Source organism: Asterias rubens, chromosome 12 (genome assembly GCF_902459465.1).
Source record: "Asterias rubens chromosome 12, eAstRub1.3, whole genome shotgun sequence".
Lineage (NCBI taxonomy): Eukaryota > Metazoa > Echinodermata > Asteroidea > Forcipulatida > Asteriidae > Asterias > Asterias rubens.
In genome coordinates, this window is record NC_047073.1 from 7,402,557 (window position 1) to 7,425,978 (window position 23,422).

Consider the following 23,422-nt stretch of genomic DNA (forward strand, 5'->3'; position numbering starts at 1 on the left):
CGGACATGTACACGTATGTGCGCGCGTAAGCGAGCGTGCAGTGCACTTAAAGTGACGACGTATATATAAATTATGCAGCATGAATATTCACGTATTTTATGATTGCAGCGCTACCCAACGGCCGAACATTTCCCATGTCATTCATGACATGCACTTACTTAGCTTGTAAAAGAAATGGCGAACGTGTTCCGTCGACCAAGGGCGTTTCATTTTGCACGGGGGCAGACACAACTGCATGTGCAAATGTGTCTGGGCGGACACAATTGCATTATGCAGCAGCGTCCGGGCGGACACGATGGCATAATGTAAAACCGTCCAGCGGACATTATTGCATATGCAATAATGTCCTCCGCATAGTATTGCATAGAGGACATAATTGCATGCGACACAAGCCGTCTGCTGGAGGTGATCCTTCCCTGAAAACAAACGAATTTCACCCTTCCCCGCCCCCTCCCCCTCTCTCTCTCTCTCTCTCTCCCCTTCTTTGTTTCTTTCTTTCTTGTTGTATTTTTAGGGGTGTTTGTTAGTGTTGGGGCGCTTGTTTGCTTGTTTGTCTGTTGGGGTGCTTTTGTTTGTTTTCTTGTTTGAATAACTGGTTTTGGGTGTTACAAGTAAATGGACCCGTTGCGTATGACGTCACAAGTCCAAAAGCGCCCTCACCGAGGTCAATTAAGGCTTACCATTGGCTGAAAGTACGCGGTGCGTAAACGCTTGCCCCTTTGCTTGACGACTAAGGTTGGAAAACTATTTAGAAAGCCATAAATGCAAAGTAAAACTTGTTGACAAAATTTTACACAAACTATTCAACAAGTTGTCTTAAATTTGATGCAACGAGTTACTTTTGTGTTGATTGAAACTTTGCAGAAAATGTTGAACTTTGACACAACTTTATAACCATTAAATATTTGCTTACACTCAGCCGTCCATCAACCAGCACAATTTTTGGTATCGAGTTATTTTTTTATCAACAATAGAATGGTCTATTTCCTTGCTTGAAACATAGCCCCTATGGGTGGGAGGAATTATGGCAAAATAAAAATAACATGTAAGTGACCGTGGAAGTAAATTACCGGTGTGGCAGGACTCCCCCACCCCTCCCCAAAGCCATGATTATGTGAGTGTAAAAACTACGTCAATATATTAGCGCCCTCGTTTGAATCAACTTCGGTTCAACTTCCTGGGAAGCGACTGGGCTCATCCTCCCCATTGGGGGTGCACACTTAAAATCTTTGTTGTTTGTTTTTAATAGTGCAGTCAACCATATAGGAATACTTAAATGAACCATAGGGCAAGGACCAGGAATAGATCAAGTTAATTTAAAATTTAATATTGATGTCTTCCTTTACTTTTTATTTGTCTCTATATTTAGGCCCATAGGGCCGTGGAGGAAAAACATTGATCTATGAGTTATGACCTAATAATAACTTTCACTTTTTAAATTATTAGGTTTGCCAGCGTCAAATTATACAAGGACAATGAAGTCCGAGGCTGCCTAGCTTGATGAAATTAACGTTATTTTCCCATTAATTGCTTAACCTTCGCTACTGTCGCTGATAATTAATGATAAAGTTGACTTGACCCGTAAATGAACTTGTCATGTTTTGAATGCATGGAGTTTTTACACAGTAATTCATTTTGACTCACCAATGACCTCGGCCCAGACGTCACCTCGTACTAAGTAAACATCGTAACAGCAGTGCCCCAGACTCGTTTCAGTGATCGCAACTGCATCAGCTGGAGGGTGGTGGTAAGGTATGAATGTAGAACAATGGATTTTGAGTCATTTTAGGGATTGTTTTTTATACGATTAGTGTATGATTTATGGTGAACAACATTTAAAGTGTTTATTGTTGTTCAGAAAGTGTCATTTCATAAACAAAATCATATTGTTTTTCGATACTTTATTGTGCTTCCGGTGCCCCTGGCCTTTGGTGGGTGTGCTCAAAAGAGTGTTTAACCAGTTTCGTGAAAAAAAACTAAAATGCCCTTTGAATTTGATTTTAAATGAGTAAACATTCAAACATCAACACAAATGACAACTCCCACGTGTTCCCTGTGTTATAATTCATCTTTTGAGTATTCAGGACGATCCTTTAATTAAAGTACTTTTTCTTGAAGTTTGTTTATTAAAAATTATTCTATTTAGTTAGGCCATACGAAAGAAAAGTTAATTTAATTACAAACGATTAGGGATAACTTTCCGTATGGCGCCACCACTTTTTCACTCATTTTTACAAAAAGGGATATATCAATCAGGTAAATTAGATACTATATTATTTCATTTCGAATGAAAAAGTGGTGGCGCCATACGGAAACTTTTCCACGATTAGTTTGTTTTTTAGCAATTCATTCACTGTCCCTGAACGACAGCAGAAGATATGTACAATCAAGTGAGGTTTGTGAGGGAGGACACCATGTAATTGTAATTACCGGTAGTCATTATCTCTTATGTCATGAGCTACTTCACACTCAGTCACAGTATGCATTGAATTTGATCCTGAAGATGATCACAGAGTAGACCCTGTACAGAGATGCCAAGTCCAGAGGCCAGCTATGCGTGAGATTTTTCACCACCACCCACCCACCCACCCACCAAACATTGTAGATTGCGTTTTTTGTGCACACAAGCGCAATTTGGCAATGCATTGTCGTTAATTTTAATTTTTTTTCCCGGTCTGTCCCCAATGCGTGAGAAAATGGTTGCTGTGCGTGTGAGCGGAGACAGAGCCCAAATGCGTGAGTCTCACGCCTAATGCGTGAGTCTCACGCATAATGCGTGAGTCTCACGCCTAATGCGTGAGTCTCACGCGTTAGGCGTGAGACTTGGTAGGTCTGCCTGTAAGTGTAACTGGGGCGCTGTTCTCCTTTTTTCGAAATGTAGTCTTTATCGGTACAACCGATAATGACAAAAATAAATATCGAAAAAGGAGTCGACCCAGTGTTCTCCACAGACTTTTTTTTTAGGAGGGCGGCATGTCGTAATCAAAATGGTGCCCGTCAATATGATGTAATAAAATAGGCGCCCATTTTTATATGACGTCAGCGGGCGTGAAAGCAACAAATGCTTGAGAAAACCATTTTCTTAATAATAATAATAATAATAATGATTACATTTATATAGCGCTTCATACTAAAAATAAGTTTCTAAGCGCTTCACAAAGTAAATATAAACGATTAAGTAAGCTAACGGGAAAATTAAAGCTAGAAATATACAATAATAATACAAAAGGTACACGAAATATACAATATATAACAGGCTATTTAGAAGAGACAAATATCATTAGACTATGTGAAAAATTAAAATAAAATGTATTAACCCTTGGGCCCGACGGGGCATCCATTTCGGTTGGAACAACCTTATTTTAAAAACTAAATCAAAACTACAATGTGTTATACATTTTGCTTTGTGCGCCGCGCCAATAACCTCAAAGGGATGATCGGCATGCCGCACGTCTGAATTTAGAAAGCGGGTGATAGGACCATGATCGGTCGGTCTTCATGTGCAATTTTCAAAACGGAATAAAAAAATCAAAACCCACATTTTTGGACGATCTTATCCCCAAATTATGGCCCTAAATAATACTTTTTCCATCCAAAACCATTTCCATGAATTAGTGATTAGCGGACTGTTCATGCACTATGCATGCAGTGGGTATTCCCATCGTTGATGGTGTGCGTGGTGTGTGTGCATGGTTGGTTGATGCTTATGCACTCGGCATATAAATACGAACCATGTGGCCGTGTGTACATCGTGTTTTAACGTTTGTTTACGGTCGCATTTCTGATGCTATAATTTTGAAGTCGGCTCTGGCTTGTCAGGTACTCGTTTGGTCTAAAAATAGTCTCTTTGTAGGGCTGGGCGGCCAATAATTTTAGCAGGGCGACCAATTCTTTGGCAGGGCGCCCTAAATTTTAGGAGGGCGGCCCGCCCTACCAATTTATGTGTGTGGAGAACACTGCGACCGATAATGACAAACTTTTGAAAAAAGGATTACTGCGCCCCAGATACAGGGTCTAATCACAGAGCATACTGATTTTGTATTAGTAAACCATAAGGGAAAATCACTCAATAAATAAATCGAAAAAATTGCTCGGTCAGGATTTGAACATGCAACATCTGGGATTGTTGTACATAATTATTGGTGCTCTACCATCTGAGCTACTACTAGCCATAGACCCAATAACTGGGGAGCTGTAGCCTACTCCTCTTTTTTGCAGATGTCAAATTTTCGTAAGGGAAAAGAGTACAAGTTCCCCAGGGGTGGATTTCACAAAGAGTTATAGGACCAGTCTTATCTCGAGTTAGGACCAGTTACTCGTCCTAACTTAGGACTAACCATGCAATTTGTATATCTCCGAGGACTAGTCCTAGTTAGGACCTAACTCTTTGTGAAATCCACCCCTGGCCCAGTTAGTGTTTTGTGAATATTTGTATTGATAAAATTGATACTAACTTGGAAATTGGAATACAATCCAATTGTTTCCAGTCACAGGTTGCTGCCGAACGATGACTTCCACTGAGAAGAGCCCACTGATTAGTAACCATGGAAACCAAGATGCCGTAGCAAGCAAGCACCTCAAGTCTCCTGTTGGTCCCAATCAGTCTGAAGATGATGAGCGTTCATCTTTGGGCGATGTGGAAGCAGACGCACAATGGCTGGAGAACAAGAACAAATCTCTGTAAATAAGATCATCTTCTTGCCTTTGTGTTCCTCGTTAGATCGGCCAAATTTTAAAAGTGTTTACTTAACTCTCTAAAAGTTAAAATACAAACTTATACTCCTGGAAGGCATACAATTCAATAATGTCATAACGTTAAAATTGAATGAAGACAGTATATTGGGAGAACATTTGTTTTCAAGAGATGCGGTGCAACAGAAAACTGGGTACTGACCCACTTTCACATAGCCTTTGGAAATTATTTGGGTCAGTGAGGGTTTCCATCCTGAGGCCTACCATCAATGATTTATTTGGTCTGTGTCTCAGCACCTTTGAGCGAACCTTTGATTAAGGCGCTTTATAAATTGTGATGTATTGATTGATTGGCTGATTTTTAATTGATTGATTGATGGATTTTCATCTGGTTTCAGTTACAGCAAGTTTAAAGAACACATCCCTGGATCAAATTTATCTGGCGTATCCGGTTCAAGCGTTGGTAACAACATCGCAGGTGGAGACAGCAAACGCAGGTACAGTATTAACAGAAATACTCAATGCACCTGGTTATTAAATGTTCTAGTAGAAATTTACAATTTCACCAAATAGTGCCCTTTACCTTGGGGAAAATGCCTTGGTGCCCTACCATTTCAAAGCATACATGCTTGCCAGACTCCTTGATTATATTTATTTCCCTTCTCTCTGAATCCAGGAAACCGTTCCACTACTCTTCCGTTCCAACCTACGTGACGGACGACGGTAAGATAGAACATGCTGTAGATGATAAGACTGCCGCCACATTCAATCGCTATCGTTATTACAGCCGTCTTGCTGGAAGCCCAAGCCAAAGTGATAACACACTGGTAAGATATTTTGTGCTTATAAGCCCTTTTCACACTACTCTATTCCCTGGGGGCAACCATGGGGAATAACGGCTGTCCCTTTCACACTTGGATTGCTTTACCCCTGATTTACCCAGGCAAATGGGCATACCCCGGGGAATAGCCACCCCTGCTCTGGAGTAGGGGTAAGCGGTGAAACCTGGGTACTCTTGAAACGTGCAACTGGAACCCTCTGGAATAAGGACACCTTGTGACAGTGCCCCGGAGAAACCATGGGGTAAAAACATGTCTGAGGCCTCCTATGGGCTGTACATGTATACCACAGGGGAGACTGGTGTTGAACAAGCCTCCAACAAGTAAGTGGTTTAGCATTGATATTAAAACTAAACAAGCCTCCAACAAGTAAGTGGTTTAGCATTGATATTAAAACTAAACAAGCCTCCAACAAGTAATATGGTTTAGCATTGATATTAAAACTGAACAAGCCTCCAACAAGTAATATGGTTTAGCATTGATATTAAAACTGAACAAGCCTTTCAACAAGTAAGTGGTTTAGCATTGATATTAAAACTGAACAAGCCTCCAACAAGTAATATGGTTTAGCATTGATATTAAAACTGAACAAGCCTCCAACAAGTAATATGGTTTAGCATTGATATTAAAACTGACCAAGCCTCCAACAAGTAATATGGTTTAGCATTGATATTAAAACTGAACAAGCCTCCAACAAGTAATATGGTTTAGCATTGGTATGCAATTGTACAAACCTCCAACAAGTAATATGGTTTAGCATTGGTATTGGAAGTAGATTGTCTCAACATTCACTCACTGCAGTTCACTTGTCTTTAAACTTGTTTTTATTTCATGTTAATATCTTTCAGGATATCCCAGATCACGTTCTACCTCCATTCCTCTTATCTGTTGAGTTACCATTCAAAGATAAAGAAGGCAAGCAAGGAAGCATCATTACTGTGTAAGTAATCAAGTGAAGAACTGTTTATAGATATAAATAATATGTATTTTTATATTTTTATATTAACACTAACATGCATAAGTCTTCCTGCATCATCGGGATATCAATCTTCATATACCGATTTCAAGTTAAAATATCTCAATTTGTTAATAAACTGTCATACCTGTCTACCGTATTGTTATTTTAACTGAATAGATTCATAATGCAATAGTTCCATAAGAAGTTAATTTGCCTAACAGTTGGCCTATCCAAGGACCATGCTCTGCATGGGAATACTTTGGAATGAAATGTTGCCAACTGAAACTATGCTAACTAACCTTAGAGAAAGGGATGCTTGGAGCTAGGCACAAGGAATGGATGTCATGGAGAAAAATTGCTAGACATCACAAATGTACCCACTTAAACCCATCCTTCTCTCCTTCTACAACCATTTTATCTCTTCACTTCCACTCTATACCAACTGTACCCACTGCAATCCATCTTTCCACCCAATCTGCAAACACTTTAGCCCATCCCTTCCATTCTATCCCAACTGTACCCACTTCAACCCATCTCTCTATCCCTTCCGCTGCCTTTTTAACCCATCACTTCCACTCAATCCCAACTGTACCCACTTCAACCCATCTCTTTCTCCCTTCCGCTGCCATTTTAACCCATCACTTCCACTCAATCTCAACTGTACCCACTTCAACCCATCTCTCTATCCCTTCCGCTGCCACTTTCCCCCATCACTTCCACTCTATCCCAACTGTACCCACTTGAACCCACCCACTCCCAATAATCTTGTGTATGTCCTATTCATGTTTACAGATTCTCCATCTGGAACACCATGATGGGAACATCTCTGCTGAGTATGCCATGGGCGATTCAACAAGCTGGGTTCGTCATGGGTCTAGTACTACTCATCGGAATGGCCGGACTGACTCTATACACATGCTACAGGGTGGTACAGTCTGTAGATAAATTAGGTAAATTACCAGGCCTCAAATTAATAAAAATACAATACATTTATGAAGCGCACAATGCAGGAGCCTCTATGCACCAGACATACATTGTAACTTAAAACAATGACATACAAATATTATATAAAGCAGTAATTAGAAACATAAAGATTCAAACAAATGAGTATTTAAAAGTCCCTTGAAAATGGACAGGGCCAAGTGGAGGAGAGCCATAGGGAGAAAGCAGGCCAACCCAGTACAGACTGGATAACAGCCTTAAAACCGACATGATGATGTTGCTGTAGCAGCTGCTAACACATAGAATTCAAACTGCCTCTAGCCACCAGACTAGCTCGGTGTTCTACTGATAATAAATCTGCTCTAGCAATGTTATGGTCCGGGGTTCAAATAATATCCAAGGGATTTGCTTACGTTTTTATTTCACAGAACTCAGGAAAGCACTGAGTGTACATTGCATAATAAACATTAGTAAACGGATAAAACAAATTATAATAATTGATTTGCTTGTTGTTTAACTCCACAAACGCCGTATTCATTCCATCTATAAATCTCTTTCCGCACATTCCAGAGAGTGGAGGTAAACTTGTAGAGTTCTCAGATGTTTGCCGAGCCTACCTCGGTCGTTGGGGCGAGTATACCGCCATATTCTTCTCCTTATCAGCCCTGATGGGGGCCATGATTGTCTACTGGGTTCTCATGTCTAACTTCATGTATAGCTCAGTCAGTTTTATCTACGGTAAGGGTAACCCTAACAAGTTGATAATACTATCAGTAAAGCAGGACAGTACTTTTCACTACTTAATAGTCTCCCAAATTGTGAAATCTACTCAGCAGAAGTATAAGAAATAGCAAGACAAGTTCTCAAAGAGTACTTCTAAATAGCGAAGTAGATACACACATGGTGTTACCCCTAACCGAATATACATTGATACCTCACCATGCAATGCCACTCAAACCAAAATAGATTGATACCTCACCATGCAATGCCTCAAAACCCACATAACCAAAAACTTGCCCTTTATTGACCTTTTTATCCGATGATACGCTGCAAAATAATCCTCTCCTGGGCAAAATGTTGAGGGCGCACCTTATTGTGAATTGCCTGTATAGTGCATGGTTCCTCTTTAAGGGTGTTCATAACATCGATGAAAGTTAAAACATAAAAATAATGACAGATTCATTTTGTAAAAAAAGTTAACAATAGCACCCTTTAGCGTCCTCTTTACCATTTTGAAAACTGTGTGGCTGTGCAATCTTATTTTTTTCGCTTGAGATATAGTTTTCTGAGAGAATTTAGACCGTTTGGCACTTTAAAAGGTTAAAGTTACTTACATGTTTTATTTATTTGTACAGGTCATGTGGCAGGAATCCCTGATGCAGAGAATGCCAGTGCCTTAATATGCGCTATACATAAAAACTCAACAGATCAATTTCATGAAAACATCAGTGAGTAACAATCAGAAATATTATTTCTCCTGCCAGAGTTATTTAGTGGTTGTGGGTTTCAACGTGTGTAAACGCAGAGATCGAAATTAGCGCGAGCCCAGTGATGCTAGACTCGCAAATACAAATTAAACAGATACGGCCTATGTTTTAACACAGGGTTTGAAATGATCTGATGTTTCAACCTTTTTGACAACAGGGGTAGTCAAAAGAGGTTTGTTAGTAGAATGCCAAGTTCTAGCTGGTTTGCACTCCTGAACTAAACTTTGAAGATAAACAGGGGCTGCACCATGACCACATTGATATGCAAGAAACACAACTTAAAGATCTATTCTTGCCAATATCAGCAACCAATGCAAATCATGGAGAATATTCACTTGTGCATGTTCTAGTGACATATGTTTAGCAGCTGCATTTGGTAAATGTTGCAATTGACTTATTTGAGCGTCGGGCAATCCATGCTCTAAGCTATTACCTGTATCTGTACAATACATAACCAAAGAATGAATACGTTTTTCGATAAGGGAATCAATGTGTGGTGAAGAGGTTTTCAACTAGTGGTTTAATCCCAACGAGGCCTGGTTCTTGATAATTTTACCGAGACGAAGAAGTCGAGGTAAATTATCAAGAACCAGGCCTCGGCGAGTTTAAACCACTAGTTGAAAACTGATTCAGCACACTTTGATTCCCATTCATAACTTATACCTTTTCGGTACATCAACACTTATGGTCAAAAAGTAAAATAAATTCCAAAAATTATAATTGTTCAATGATTTTTTTCAACACAACACCCCTCCAGCTATGAAATGGTAAGGCCCAGTCAAGGCCCTCATGTAAACAACTCCTTGAAAGGGAATGCTGTGCGTGTCACGCGTATCGCGTGATGTGGCACAATTGTCTCGGCCAGTACTCTCGACCAATAGGAATGAAGAAACTGTCTTATAAGCACAGATGCAAACTCGCGCGTCACACCCATGTTTCAACACTTTTTACTGGTGTTATATCATCCGCTCAAACATCCCCATGTGATGCCCTCTCGACCAATCAGAATGGATAAACTGTCTTAGGTATATATGAATTGATTTTTAATTTCATAAGCCAATTCCAGAGACTGACTCTTTTCCTTCATGTCTCTTTATCATACAGTGACAGATCTTACAGACGAGACAGAGACGATGTTTGATAGAGTCTGGAGTAAAACTCACACAGTGCCTTTATTCTTGTGTCTTCTCATCCTACCATTAGTCAACTTTAAATCCCCCACCTTTTTTACCAAGTTCAATGCATTAGGTGAGTGGTAGAAAGTATGGTTTCGGATAAGAATATTATAATATTAATGATGACAATAATATAGACATTTGTAAAGTGCCTAATGCAAAAACATCTAAGTGCGTAAAGAGAACAATATAATATACAATGAGTGAAAGATACATAACAAGATGGGCAGATTACAAATAAGCAGCTTCAAACCAAAGAGTTTTTAACAGAGACTTAAAACGATGTAAAGAACTAGCCTGGCGAATATGCACAGAAATACTATTCCAAAGAATCAGAGCAGCATAAGAAAATGATCTTTGACCATAAAAAATGGAAGAAGCTCTTGTAGTTGTGGTAAGCAATGACTGTGTTATAATTATGATAACAATTTGGAAGGCTAATCCTTACTCTCAGCTGAGAAGCTGAATTGCGAAAGAGGGGGCTAGAAATGCAAGGGTGCTTGTTTGGCAGCCAGCCACATAAACGTGTACATACATACATACATACATACAAAAATGTTTTATATACCGCCATTTCATCAAGACCACAGCGGTTTGTGATGAAACAGAAACAAATAAACAAAGACAGCAAAACAATGATTGTGGGAACAAGTGTGATTTCAGATGCTTCTTGAAAATATGAAGTGAATCAGCAGAGCGCAGAGATGGGGGGAGACTATTCCAAAGTTTAGGAGCGGCAAAAGAGAAGGATTTGTCAGCAGCTGAAGCGAGAGATCTTTTTGTTAGCGCAGTGAACGAGTTTAGAAGCCCAGTTTTGAAGACGCTGAAGTTTGAGTTTGTCAGATGTAGTTGATCCCAGAAGCAGTGCATTTCCATAGTCCAGTCGTGATAACACCAGAGATCTTACTATGTGGTGATGTGTGTCTTTGTCAAGAAAACGACGTATACGGGTGATGTTCCGAAGATGAAAGGTAATACACTACTGCACAAGCTTGTGATCTGTGGAGACATAGACATTTGGCTGTTAAAGATAACACCTAGATTGCGGACAGTTTCAAAAGGATGGACAGTTTCAGTACCGATTTGCGGGTGGACATCAGAGGGTATGTTGCGTTTGTTGTGAGCAGAGATGGCTACAAAGAATTCAGTCTTATTATCGTTTAATTTTAGCAGATTGTTTGTCATCCACTGTTTAACTTCAGTGATACATGTTCCGAGTCTGGATAATGCAGATTGGATCGAAGCATGATCAGAAGGGTCAAATTTGAGATAGAGTTGGATGTCATCTGCGTACATGTGGTAGCAGATTCCATGTTTACAGATGGAGCCTTGTGGTAGTTCGAAATCCATCCGCTGAGGCTCAGAAACAATGCCATTGATGCATACTTTCGTGGTTCTCCTGGTGAATTAAGATTCGTACCACTTAAGAGCATTTCCTGTTAGGCCGATCTCATTGGCAGTCCTCTTTGTCAGAATGTTGTGGTCCACCGTATTGAACGCTGCCGAGAGGTCTAGTAAGACAAGGAACACGGCTTTCTGATTATGGAGACACTTCATTATATCATCCTTCACAATAAGTAGGGCGCTCTCGGTACTGTGTGCAGTACGGTATGTAGACTGTAGATCTTCGCCAAGGTTGTGATTGGTCCTGTGTTCGTTAGTACAGATGAAAACATGTTTCTCGATCAACTTGGAGAGGAAAGGAATATTAGCAACGGGACGATAGTTTTTCAAATCGTTTGGATTCAAAGATTGCTTCTTAATGATTGGGTTGATCACAGTCTGTTTGAGTGAATCAGGGAAAACTCCTGTGGACAGAGACATGTTAATTAAGCGAGTAATTACAGGAACAAAAACATAACTGTTCTGTTTGAGATACCATGTGGGAATAGGATCAAGAATACAGCTTTTGGATGTGGCCTTATTTATAATAGCATTAAGAACCTAAATTCAGAAATGGTACATAACACAGAGTTTTCAATTGATTCATCAATACAATTATCAATTATACATTGTTGAGTTTGCAATTTACTGTGGATATTAGACACTTTATCACAGAAAAATACAAAAAAGTCATCGCAAAGATTCTTTGTGAACTCATGATCAGGCAATATCTTTTTACTGTTATTAAGAAGCCCATTTACTATCTTAGACACCGTTTTTGAGTCTGCAGTTTGAAGTTGAGTTTTGAAATGACGTTTCTTTGACTCGTCGAGCATTGAGTTGACAGTTTGTTTTGCTTGATGAACATTTGATGTGAAACTTCCGATCGACTGTTCCGCCACTTTTTCTCAAGCTTTCTTGGTACACGGCGTGCTTGATGAATGTCAGAGTTGTACCATGGCTGTCCTTGTCTTGTACTGTGCACCTTTTGAGAGATAGGTGCGTAAGTATTAAGAGAGTCTGTGACGTTCTCAAGATATTGAACGGTGAAGGTGTCAATATCAACCTTTGAATCCAGGAACAGTTCAAACTTGGACGTAAGATCAGCATGTAAAGATGATTGATCAAAGTTACGTAAATTGCGGGTCGATCTGACTTCCTTTTCAATGGCCAGTTTGTTAATGTCGAGTGTACAAAAGATCATGTGATGATCCGAAAGACGAGTGCCGATACTGGTGTTCTTGACCAGTCTGTCCTCTGTCCAAGGAGCAAGGCTTGATTACAAAGGTTTTTGATATTTCTAGAGGAAGGAAAATCAGAGAGCACAGAGAAAAACCCTTGTGGCTTAAGAGAGAACCAACGCCCAACTCTACTCACAAATGGCCCCAGCCAGGAATCGAACCAGGGTCACAGTAGTGAGAAGCGAGTGTTTTTACACACAAGCCACTAATGACACCAAAACTATTTACCTCCAGAGATAGCACAGGTCACGCTACAGTGCATTATATCAACAATGCAATTTTTCTGCACTACATGTACATGTAGCTGTGTAAGTGGTAAGCGTCTAGTACAATGGAGTAAACACGCATACGAGCAAAACGTCATTGCTAACCTGTGAAATCTGCTTGTCATAGACGTGGAATTCCCTGCTTCTGTAAGCGCTGACTCTTTGCTTACAGTATAAGCAGAGCCATGAAACCTGGCCCAGCTCATGCTTTGTTCGATGTAACTCAGGGTGTGATTTAACAGTATTATTTATTATATTTTATTTGAGAAAACTATAGTTTTTTATGATGTTAGACCAATAACTTAAAATTCCTGTCATTGTTTTTCAATCATTGGCTAACTAACCATTCTAATCTAATGAGCTCTTTCTACGTTGTGTTACAGGTACACTATCTGTGATGTTTCTTATTGTGTTTGTGTGTGTTCAAGCAGCACAGTTCGGCGGCTTCCATCTTGATTTTGAAAATGAGGAGTCTGTGCATTACGCAGCACGTGAGTATGGCATCAATCTGACATTGAGACCTACAGACATCGACTATTACACGAACTGAGCATACCATGTCATAACCAACCATAAAATTCAGGCAAAACAGTGTGAAATTTCAGGGACAGCTTGGTGTGAACAAAAGAAAATTGACAGAAAGCAAAAAGAATCTTCAACTCTTCCAACAAACAAACTGACAAACTGACAAAGATGACAAATTAAACAAAGAGTCATTTCTTACATTGATTTATTGGATATAATTTTATTGACTATTTTGATTTTTAAATTTTTGTTTTGCAACAAGAATTGTAATATGGCTAATTTCATGGAGCTTTTAAACTGAAGAAATCCAACCAATGACAAACGCTTTTTATTTTGTATTATTTGACTAATATTTCAGCTTTTCGTTCTAAACTCTCAAAGCTTGGATGACATTGGAAATTTATTGTTTGAAAGAGATGGTACAATTTGAGTTAAAACTATTCAAAAGAGGACTTTATGTAAAAATCACAGTAAGATGTTCAGATGTTCAGATATTTGGTTTTGTGATCTTGTTGAAAGTTGCGGAGTGGAATGACCTTGTGGTCACAGCCTCTGTTGCCCCTGGTATTGGCCTTAATGCCCCTTCAAAACTTCCACACAGACTTTGAGATTGCTCAGTGGAACTGCCCTTTGCAAAATGAAAACGGCCTTGCCCTCTTATCTCATTCGAGACCATAGTGGCCAGAAATGGCTTGTGTAAAAGTGCCCAAAAACGACTGCAAAAAAACGACTGCAAGATCTACCCTACTTCCACTTGATCAGAAAGGTGGATGTAAAGGTCATGACATGAATTGACTTCTGCCAATGCTTCCCATTTTATCATAGTGTCTATGTTTTTAAAACAAAAACAAACATTTGTTTTATGTTACTTTTTCAAGGAAAAAAAAAATCAAAAACAAGCTGTGTCTTGGCATATGGTGATAAATCTACATAAAAAATTGTTTCTAAAAAGTTAAAAGATGAAATTCCAGACCTGGAAGGTGACAAATACATGTATGTTGAACTTCATGTTCCCTGCAATGCAGCATTCGAAGTCATATAAAACATTAACAACTAGTACCCATCGAACTCAATTTTCTCAAAATCATGGGCAACCATTGTGGCAATTTTTGATACTGTTTTGAAATTGAACCTTTTTTTATATAGAACCAAAATGTAGTACTGTCTCTTTTTTTTCTTAAATTGCAGCTAATACTGTCCTATTTTTTTGTTATTTTGTTCTTTTATTTTCAATAATAATGACTTCTTGCCGTTTTCCTGTCTTCCTTTGCCTTGTGCTGCCACACTCATGATCTTTGCATTAAAACCACTACCCATAATGCACTTCATTGGTTACCATGGCCACCCATCAGTATACAGCGTGCATTTCCCAGCATTCAGTGGTATGTTATCACTAGGTTTCTTCATCCATAATGCCATCTCGTCCATCTTGCGGGGCCAGCGTGAACCGGAGAACAATGTAAGGTTTGGGGCCCTTGGGGGGGGGGGGGGGGGTGGTACTTAAAGGTGTTGAGGTCCACTCAACTTTTTTGAATTTTCGAAGTAATCTGCATTTACTCAAGTTTTTATTGTAAGCGGTTCGCTTTTTCATTGAAATTTGTGTCAATTATGCAACTGGTCTTGATGTATATTTTGTGAAGTTGATGAATTTGATGTTCATTTTGTATCTGTTGGAGGGGGGGGGGTAAATACAGGTGCAACCAACTGTTTCGGCTAACTTTAATATACAGGTTGTGTGTGGACAAATGTGTTGAATTTGAGTATGTTGAAGGGTTGGGGAGATCACATCTTCATTTCACGCCACTTCACTTTCTCACTTGAAAGATTTAAAGACTTGTGTGGAGAAAAGACAAACAGATTGTAATGTTGGGGGATTCGAACCCAGGGTCAGAATAATGCTGGTCATGTACTCTGATGTCAAGTCGATATCTTTGCTGAATTCTGTAGAGACTGTAGTGGCCACAACTGGCTTGTAGCAAAATGCCCATAGCAACCGCAAACGGCCCATAGCAACTGCAAATGGCCACAAGATTTGATCAACGACCAAAAGGACGTATGGTACAATTGCAGCAAAAAAGTTAATCGAGAAAGGCCCTGCAGGGTCAAAAACGTCAGGCCATTAAAAAAAAATTGCAATTTATCAACATGTGCATTTCTTAAACAAAACAAAGTTTCTTCATCGCATGTTAACTCCAAAACTAGATGAGTTACAAAAATTAACAATCTTATCCATGTGTGGGCAAATGGTGATTGGTAAACAGAAATGAATGGTCTCTAAACATAACATGAAACCCATACATACACTGACATACATCCATGTCTACATATCACGCTGAGTCAATCCACGCCATGCTATTTTTTAGTTTCAATCAGAACACCATCACTGCTTTTTAGGCAACTTATTTCAACCTTTGTTTTCCTTTTTGTTGCTTTTAGTTTTAGTTGATCATGACTATTTCTTTTCTTGCATGCCAATCATGCTAATACTCTGATATTCAACCAATCACATTGAGAGCATCTTTTAATAGCCTACTTCAGTAGCTGTCATTGGTCAGTTTGGTGGTCACATGGGTGCTTTATTTACATATAACCCAGTCTTTGGATGCTGAGATTCAATCATGCCTTGCTCAAGGGCACAATCATCATGACCAGGATTCAAACCCACACTCTGCCACTGTTTACTTGTGACAGCACCAGAGTTTGGTTCAGATGAACTAGATCACTCGCCGTTTCATGCCTGTAGTATGGATGCATGTACAGACACTTTTACATTTACTACGCTCACTCTAAAACAACTGTTATCATCATTAAGAGCACTGGAATTCAAAACTATACCTTCACATCTGATTTCAACTTGGTTGAGGTTTATTCTGGCAAAAACCTGGGACCAAAACAATTTCATGGAGCTGTTGAGAAAAAAATATTGCTAAAAAAACTTTCCGCTGACCAAAAATAAGCAGGATACCAGCCACAGATTGTACATGTGCGATAGTGCTTTGGCTGGTAGCCTTATTATAGTAAGCATACATTTTAGGAAGAAACTATAAATAAATAGTAAACTTCCGGGTACAACCATGTGCAAATCTCTTTTGTGGGAGTGTTGGCTCTGAAGACAAGCAGAGTATAGGCCTACTGTTCGAATTGCCGAGACCAAACCGGCTCTTTTCAGAACCAACACTCCCACAAAAGAGATTTACACATGGTTGTACTCGCAAATTTAATGATTATTTATAGTTTTTTTCCTAATAATCCACACCATGCAAAGCTTCAAACAATACTTAAACATAATTTTGTTTTACTCAGCTATGTTTTGTGCTTAAAGGAGCTCTATGAAATTGGGTCGTGAATGGGTTTTTTTGTTTGTTTTTCTCTGGGGTTTATGATTGGCGTTTTGTGGTTGGCTATCGATGGAGCAGTGTTTAGTGGAAGGTTCCCAACGCTCAGTGGCATCTTAGCATTGGGTTATTTCATTCATATGTGCATCTCCTCAATCCTCCGGACTCAAATTCATCCAGAAAACAATGTGAGTTGGTTAGGACAAATTTCAGCAATTATGATTATGACAACAGTAAAGGGAGGGTGTAATAATACTAATAACCTAAGGGTGTCTCAAATCGCTCATTATTTTGTCCTGCAAGTTATGTGGAGCTACATGTACATTTTTAATTATATGAGACCTATTACTTTAAAGGCACTGTACACGTTGGGTAATTGTCAAAGACCAGTGTTCTCACTTTGTGTATCCCATCATAAGCATAAAATAACAAGCTTGTGAAAATTTGGGCTCAATAGGTCATCGAAGTTGCGAGAAAACTATGAAAGAAAAAACACCCTTGTTGGACGAATTTGTGTGCTTTCAGATAGGAATAAAAGACTTCCATCCAGAAGTCTTTTTGAGAAATTACCTCTTTCTCAAAAACTACGTTGCTTCAGAGCGAGTCGTTTCCCACAATGTTTTTTACTATCACCAGCTCTCCATTGCTCATTATCAAGTCAGTTTTTAAATTAATATTTGTTTAGAGTAACTACCAAACGTGTACCTTCCCTTTAAAGTACGTGTAATGGGTATCAAGGTGCTGTGGCGCAATATGCTGCCAATCAAACCAGGAACACCGGGGTGAACCTCTTCTCTTTATGATTATTTGTGTGTATTTACATTTATATAGGATTGAAACAATCAAGCAGTTCCAAAAATCAAAGGTATACTTTGCCTTTAGAATAAGCTCATTGTCGGGTTTTGTATTAAGTTTCTTTAGTGGACCCTAATTTCAAAAGATGTTATTAAGTAATTGTTTTGAAAAATAGCTTAGCGTAGCAAAAAATGGGCTACCAACTATTGCTAAATAAACTATTGTTCAAACAAATAGCTGGTTATATTTATTTATTTTATTATTATAATTTGTATTATTATAGGTGTACTCATCTGTTAATCTTCACAATACCTTTTACTTTGCTAGTTTATTTTGATATCAGAGTAATAATGGGGTATTTCTAATATCTGGCTGGTCTGGATACTAGATTTTTTATTTTATTTGTAATACTTATTTGTTTATTTTGCAAGCATGTCATTTTTAGTATTACCTATGTGATACTGCCGACCATGTACGGTGCTTTGAAACTGATTAAAATATTGCAAATAAATTAATAAATAAAGAGGTTTGTATTCTTGGGATCAGAAAACTTCCACAGACAATGATTCACCTTCTCATTAGCTCAGATGATCTTTCAGACTACAATGGTTTTTTTCTTCTTCACAGGGTCGTGATATGACCATTGCCTACATTCTGGTTGCAGCTACCTACACATTTGTTGGGGCCTTATTCTATGCTACGTTCCCACTACAGAAAGATTGCCTTGCGGATGTGAGTATTATTACTATTATTATCATTATTATCATTAGACAATGAAATAGATTCCATTATAAGATCAAATTTAAAATATCAATTTAAAATACTACACCAAAATTGGGGCAAGCATTCTCAGAACAATTAAGGGGAACAAATGATTGTTGTGGTAAAAGCATTAAAACATGTGCTCTAACTCCAAACCACAAAAATATACATACATATGTATACAGAGAAGAAGCACAGTTTAAAAATGCTTAAAATATGACCAATGAGTATTGTTAAGGTTTTTTGTTTTGGGGTATTTTTTTTTGGGGGGGGGGGCAAGGGGGGGGCAGGGTAGGGTGAGGGAAGTAAATTCATATTTCAATCCATGGAGTTTGAATCGCAGAGTTTGGTTTGGTACTGTACCTGTTTGCATTCATGATGCTTGTATTTATTTTATATTAATTGATTGGTTGATTTATTATTATTATTTTTTTTATGCAGAATTTATTAGATAACTTCGCCCATGGAAACGTACTAGCATTCACCGCTAGGCTGTTTTTGCTCTTCCAAATGGTGACACTCTTCCCTCTGCTAGTGTTCATCTTTCGTATCCAGTGCCTGGACCCGCTGTTTGGACACGCATACCCAAGGTACGTTACTCTTGTACTGTATGTATGAGATCTTGGGGTTCTAAGGCCATGTCCGAACCGGTGGCTTCAATATTGGCTATGACTGGATCGCTGAAAAGTTCTTTCTATTCTTCAATGATAGCCAACAACCATATAGCAGTAGTTGAAGCTGATTCAGCCGGGATAAGCTAGAGTTGCTGCCTCTATTGTCAGAAATCCATGTTTATTAGCCTAAACATCTGATGTCAAACATCGAGGCTCGTGAATAACGCCAGATACCAGCCTTGAGCACCTGTTGGGATCCTGCCAGATGTACCTTTGACCTTGCATCCATTCACACATGCAGTCTTGAATATACATACAAACATTATGCACACGTAGCAGCAGACGATCGAAAGTGCTGGTGTATGTTGCTGGTGTATGTAGCTGACAAACTACAGCACTTCGGAGCAGACCAATCATAATGCAGAAATTGAAAGCTTACATCACTGCAAGTTTATCCAATTAATATTAAATGAGCCTGTAAGACCAGTACCTGTCTTTATCCTTGCGGACAAGACTTGTCCTCAAGGATATCCGCAAGTTGGGGACAAAGGCAGGGGACCATGTGTTTGTTAGCATTGTGCATGGTGTGTCAGACGCTAAGCTGCTCTGTAGATACACATTGGTGTGTTAACAAAACCATATTCACGGTTGTGAAAATGGTTTAAACGGACTGTTTTATTATCTTCTTGTTTGTAGCTGGAAGCATGTCCTTGGCCTCAACTTTATACTGATGACTGTAGCTGTGTTATTTGCCGTCTTCCTACCACAGATTGGTACCATAATCAGGTAAAGTTGTTAATTGGTGAAGCCACTTGGAGGCCATGTTACTACTCTCAAATTAAAAGTGTGTTTTGTGTTGTGTATTTTTCACCAGGAACACAGCTAGGGTAAAGTATAACTTTTATTAATGTTTGGGACAATGACTTGCATAGTCATACATGTAAGTACCACTTAAATTTGATTTCCTCCGACTGTAGAGACAGTTGCTACATATATGTCAATGGTTCAGGGCAAGTTTTTGTACAGCACCCTCCAGATGAGCAAACCCTGGTACATGTAGCATTGTGCCATATGCATTCAGATGAGCAAACCCTGGTACATGTAGCATTGTGCCATATGCATCCAGATGAGCAAACCCTGGTACATGTAGCATTGTGCCATATGCATTCAGATGAGCAAACCTTGGTACATGTAGCATTGTGCCATATGCATCCAGATGAGCAAACCCTGGTACATGTAGCATTGTGCCATATGCATCCAGATGAGCAAACCCTGGTACATGTAGCATTGTGCCATATGCATCCAGATGAGCAAACCCTGGTACATGTAGCATTGTGCCATATGCATCCAGATGAGCAAACCCTGGTACATGTAGCATTGTGCCATATGCATTCAGATGAGCAAACCCTGGTACATGTAGCATTGTGCCATATGCATCCAGATGAGCAAACCCTGGTACATGTAGCATTGTGCCATATGCATCCAGATGAGCAAACCTTGGTACATGTAGCATTGTGCCATATGCATCCAGATGAGCAAACCCTGGTACATGTAGCATTGTGCCATATGCATCCAGATGAGCAAACCTTGGTACATGTAGCATTGTGCCATATGCATTCAGATGAGCAAACCCTGGTACATGTAGCATTGTGCCATATGCATTCAGATGAGCAAACCCTGGTACATGTAGCATTGTGCCATATGCATCCAGATGAGCAAACCCTGGTACATGTAGCATTGTGCCATATGCATCCAGATGAGCAAACCCTGGTACATGTAGCATTGTGCCATATGCATCCAGATGAGCAAACCCTGGTACATGTAGCATTGTGCCATATGCATTCAGATGAGCAAACCCTGGTACATGTAGCATTGTGCCATATGCATCCAGATGAGCAAACCCTGGTACATGTACATGTAGCATTGTGCCATATGCATTCAGATGAGCAAACCCTGGTACATGTAGCATTGTGCCATATGCATTCAGATGAGCAAACCCTGGTACATGTAGCATTGTGCCATATGCATTCAGATGAGCAAACCCTGGTACATGTAGCATTGTGCCATATGCATTCAGATGAGCAAACCCTGGTACATGTAGCATTGTGCCATATGCATCCAGATGAGCAAACCTTGGTACATGTAGCATTGTGCCATATGCATTCAGATGAGCAAACCCTGGTACATGTAGCATTGTGCCATATGCATCCAGATGAGCAAACCCTGGTACATGTACATGTAGCATTGTGCCATATGCATTCAGATGAGCAAACCTTGGTACATGTAGCATTGTGCCATATGCATTCAGATGAGCAAACCCTGGTACATGTAGCATTGTGCCATATGCATTCAGATGAGCAAACCTTGGTACATGTAGCATTGTGCCATATGCATCCAGATGAGCAAACCTTGGTACATGTAGCATTGTGCCATATGCATCCAGATGAGCAAACCCTGGTACATGTACATGTAGCATTGTGCCATATGCATTCAGATGAGCAAACCTTGGTACATGTACATGTAGCATTGTGCCATATGCATCCAGATGAGCAAACCCTGGTACATGTAGCATTGTGCCATATGCATTCAGATGAGCAAACCTTGGTACATGTAGCATTGTGCCATATGCATCCAGATGAGCAAACCCTGGTACATGTTCATGTAGCATTGTGCCATATGCATTCAGATGAGCAAACCCTGGTACATGTAGCATTGTGCCATATGCATTCAGATGAGCAAACCCTGGTACATGTAGCATTGTGCCATATGCATCCAGATGAGCAAACCTTGGTACATGTAGCATTGTGCCATATGCATTCAGATGAGCAAACCCTAGTACATGTAGCATTGTGCCATATGCATCCAGATGAGCAAACCTTGGTACATGTAGCATTGTGCCATATGCATTCAGATGAGCAAACCCTGGTACATGTAGCATTGTGCCATATGCATCCAGATGAGCAAACCCTGGTACATGTAGCATTGTGCCATATGCATTCATTCAGAATTGTGTATGGGTCTCCTGATGATGACTAAAGCAAGCTACATGTAGTCCAAATGTTGGGACCAATTCAAGAACTGACTCCGCGCTAGTACAGTTAATCATGATCCTATAAGCTACATGTAAAGTAGTAGTCCCAGCCTATTTCTATACCATCCGCCCAGGTATGGGTTAAAAAGCAAGGCAGTTCTTTGCAGAACTGAGAAGTCTCCCGAACACCCGAACAATCTACTCCGCGGTAGTAGAATAAAGCAAGAAAGTTTTACCTGGCAAGTAGATATACACATGGTGTTACCGAAAACCAAATACATATGGTGTTCTCATACAAATTAGCTCCACAATACCGTGCAGTAAAATATTGAATGTTAAAGTGCCTTGAGCATCACTGAGTGACTGATATGAGCACTATATAAGAAGCCACTATAACAATCGTTTATTTTTCTGTTTTCTCAGATTCTCTGGAGCCTTCTGTGGCCTGGCCTATGTCTTCACTCTTCCCTGCGTTGTCTACATGTTGGAACTAAAGCAACAGAATAAGCTAACCTGGCCAATCATCATCATCCATTCCTGTATTATCGGACTCGGAGTCGCCAACTTTGCAGCTCAATTTGTCCTTCTTGCCATCTAATGATGAGACCAATCTAAGTCAAGTCTTCATGTTAAAAAAAATCAAGGGTACAAAAAGACGTTGAATTTCAAGTTGGATACATATGCACAAGTGCTGAACGCTTCCATGGCTGCACTGCCATTTTGGGGCTCTGGAAGCGCAATGTTTTGCACACAAAGACATGGAAAACCTGTTTTACTTTGATGTCTTCGTCAATGATGTTCACACTTTCTCTGACAGGACTGCATGGTAACATTTTGTGCAATATGTTATGGGCTATGAATATACCACTTTCATTGAATGCTTACTACTGGAGTCCTGCTGTCTTTAGAACAGAATATACTTATTATTTGAAATTAAACAGATTCAATTCAATTCCTGCATCCGGCGACCCAGCAATTTTGGCACAGCCATGACAGCGTGCCCTGATGCACACATGGATCAAGTTTGTGGAAGTGTCAGGGCCGAGCAGTTAAGAGCACCGAATTCAAACTCTGGTGTTTCTGACCAGCAGAGTGTGGGTTTGAATCCTCAGCCGTGACACTTGTGCGTAATAATTGGGTCTCATTCATCACTGCAATAACCTATCTTTCTGAAAGTTTGTATATACTCAGCGTCTTGAGTACCTTGTTTGGTAGATAAACGTGCGCTACATAAGACTTCAATATTATTATTATTATTATTATTATTATTATTGTTATCGTTATCGTTGTCGTTGTCGTTGTCGTTGTCGTTGTCGTTGTCGTTGTCGTTGTCGTTGTCGTTGTCGTTGTCGTTGTCGTTGTCGTTGTCGTTGTCGT

General features: G+C 39.6%; 1 protein-coding gene across 3 annotated transcripts; it reads left to right on the forward strand.

The window, feature by feature from the left end:
- The first annotated feature begins 1,692 nt into the window (after positions 1 to 1,692).
- Positions 1,693 to 23,147, forward strand: LOC117298024 (sodium-coupled neutral amino acid transporter 9-like). Of its 3 annotated transcripts, none has more exons than XM_033781247.1 (15): positions 1,693 to 1,752; positions 4,494 to 4,680; positions 5,091 to 5,189; positions 5,369 to 5,519; positions 6,380 to 6,471; positions 7,282 to 7,439; positions 8,002 to 8,169; positions 8,787 to 8,879; positions 10,023 to 10,166; positions 13,367 to 13,474; positions 16,925 to 17,031; positions 18,266 to 18,370; positions 18,842 to 18,990; positions 19,711 to 19,800; positions 22,469 to 23,147. In XM_033781247.1, exons 2-15 carry the CDS (start codon positions 4,508 to 4,510, stop codon positions 22,641 to 22,643), a joined length of 1,812 nt encoding a protein of 603 aa, XP_033637138.1. In that variant the 5' UTR covers positions 1,693 to 1,752; positions 4,494 to 4,507; the 3' UTR covers positions 22,644 to 23,147. The 3 variants fall into 3 exon arrangements, with proteins under 3 accessions (XP_033637138.1, XP_033637139.1, XP_033637137.1); XM_033781248.1 differs by lacking the exon at positions 16,925 to 17,031 and adding an exon at positions 14,861 to 14,967 and having other exon boundaries at positions 1,705 to 1,752; positions 4,488 to 4,680; XM_033781246.1 differs by having other exon boundaries at positions 1,705 to 1,752; positions 4,488 to 4,680.
- The last annotated feature ends 275 nt before the right edge of the window (positions 23,148 to 23,422 follow it).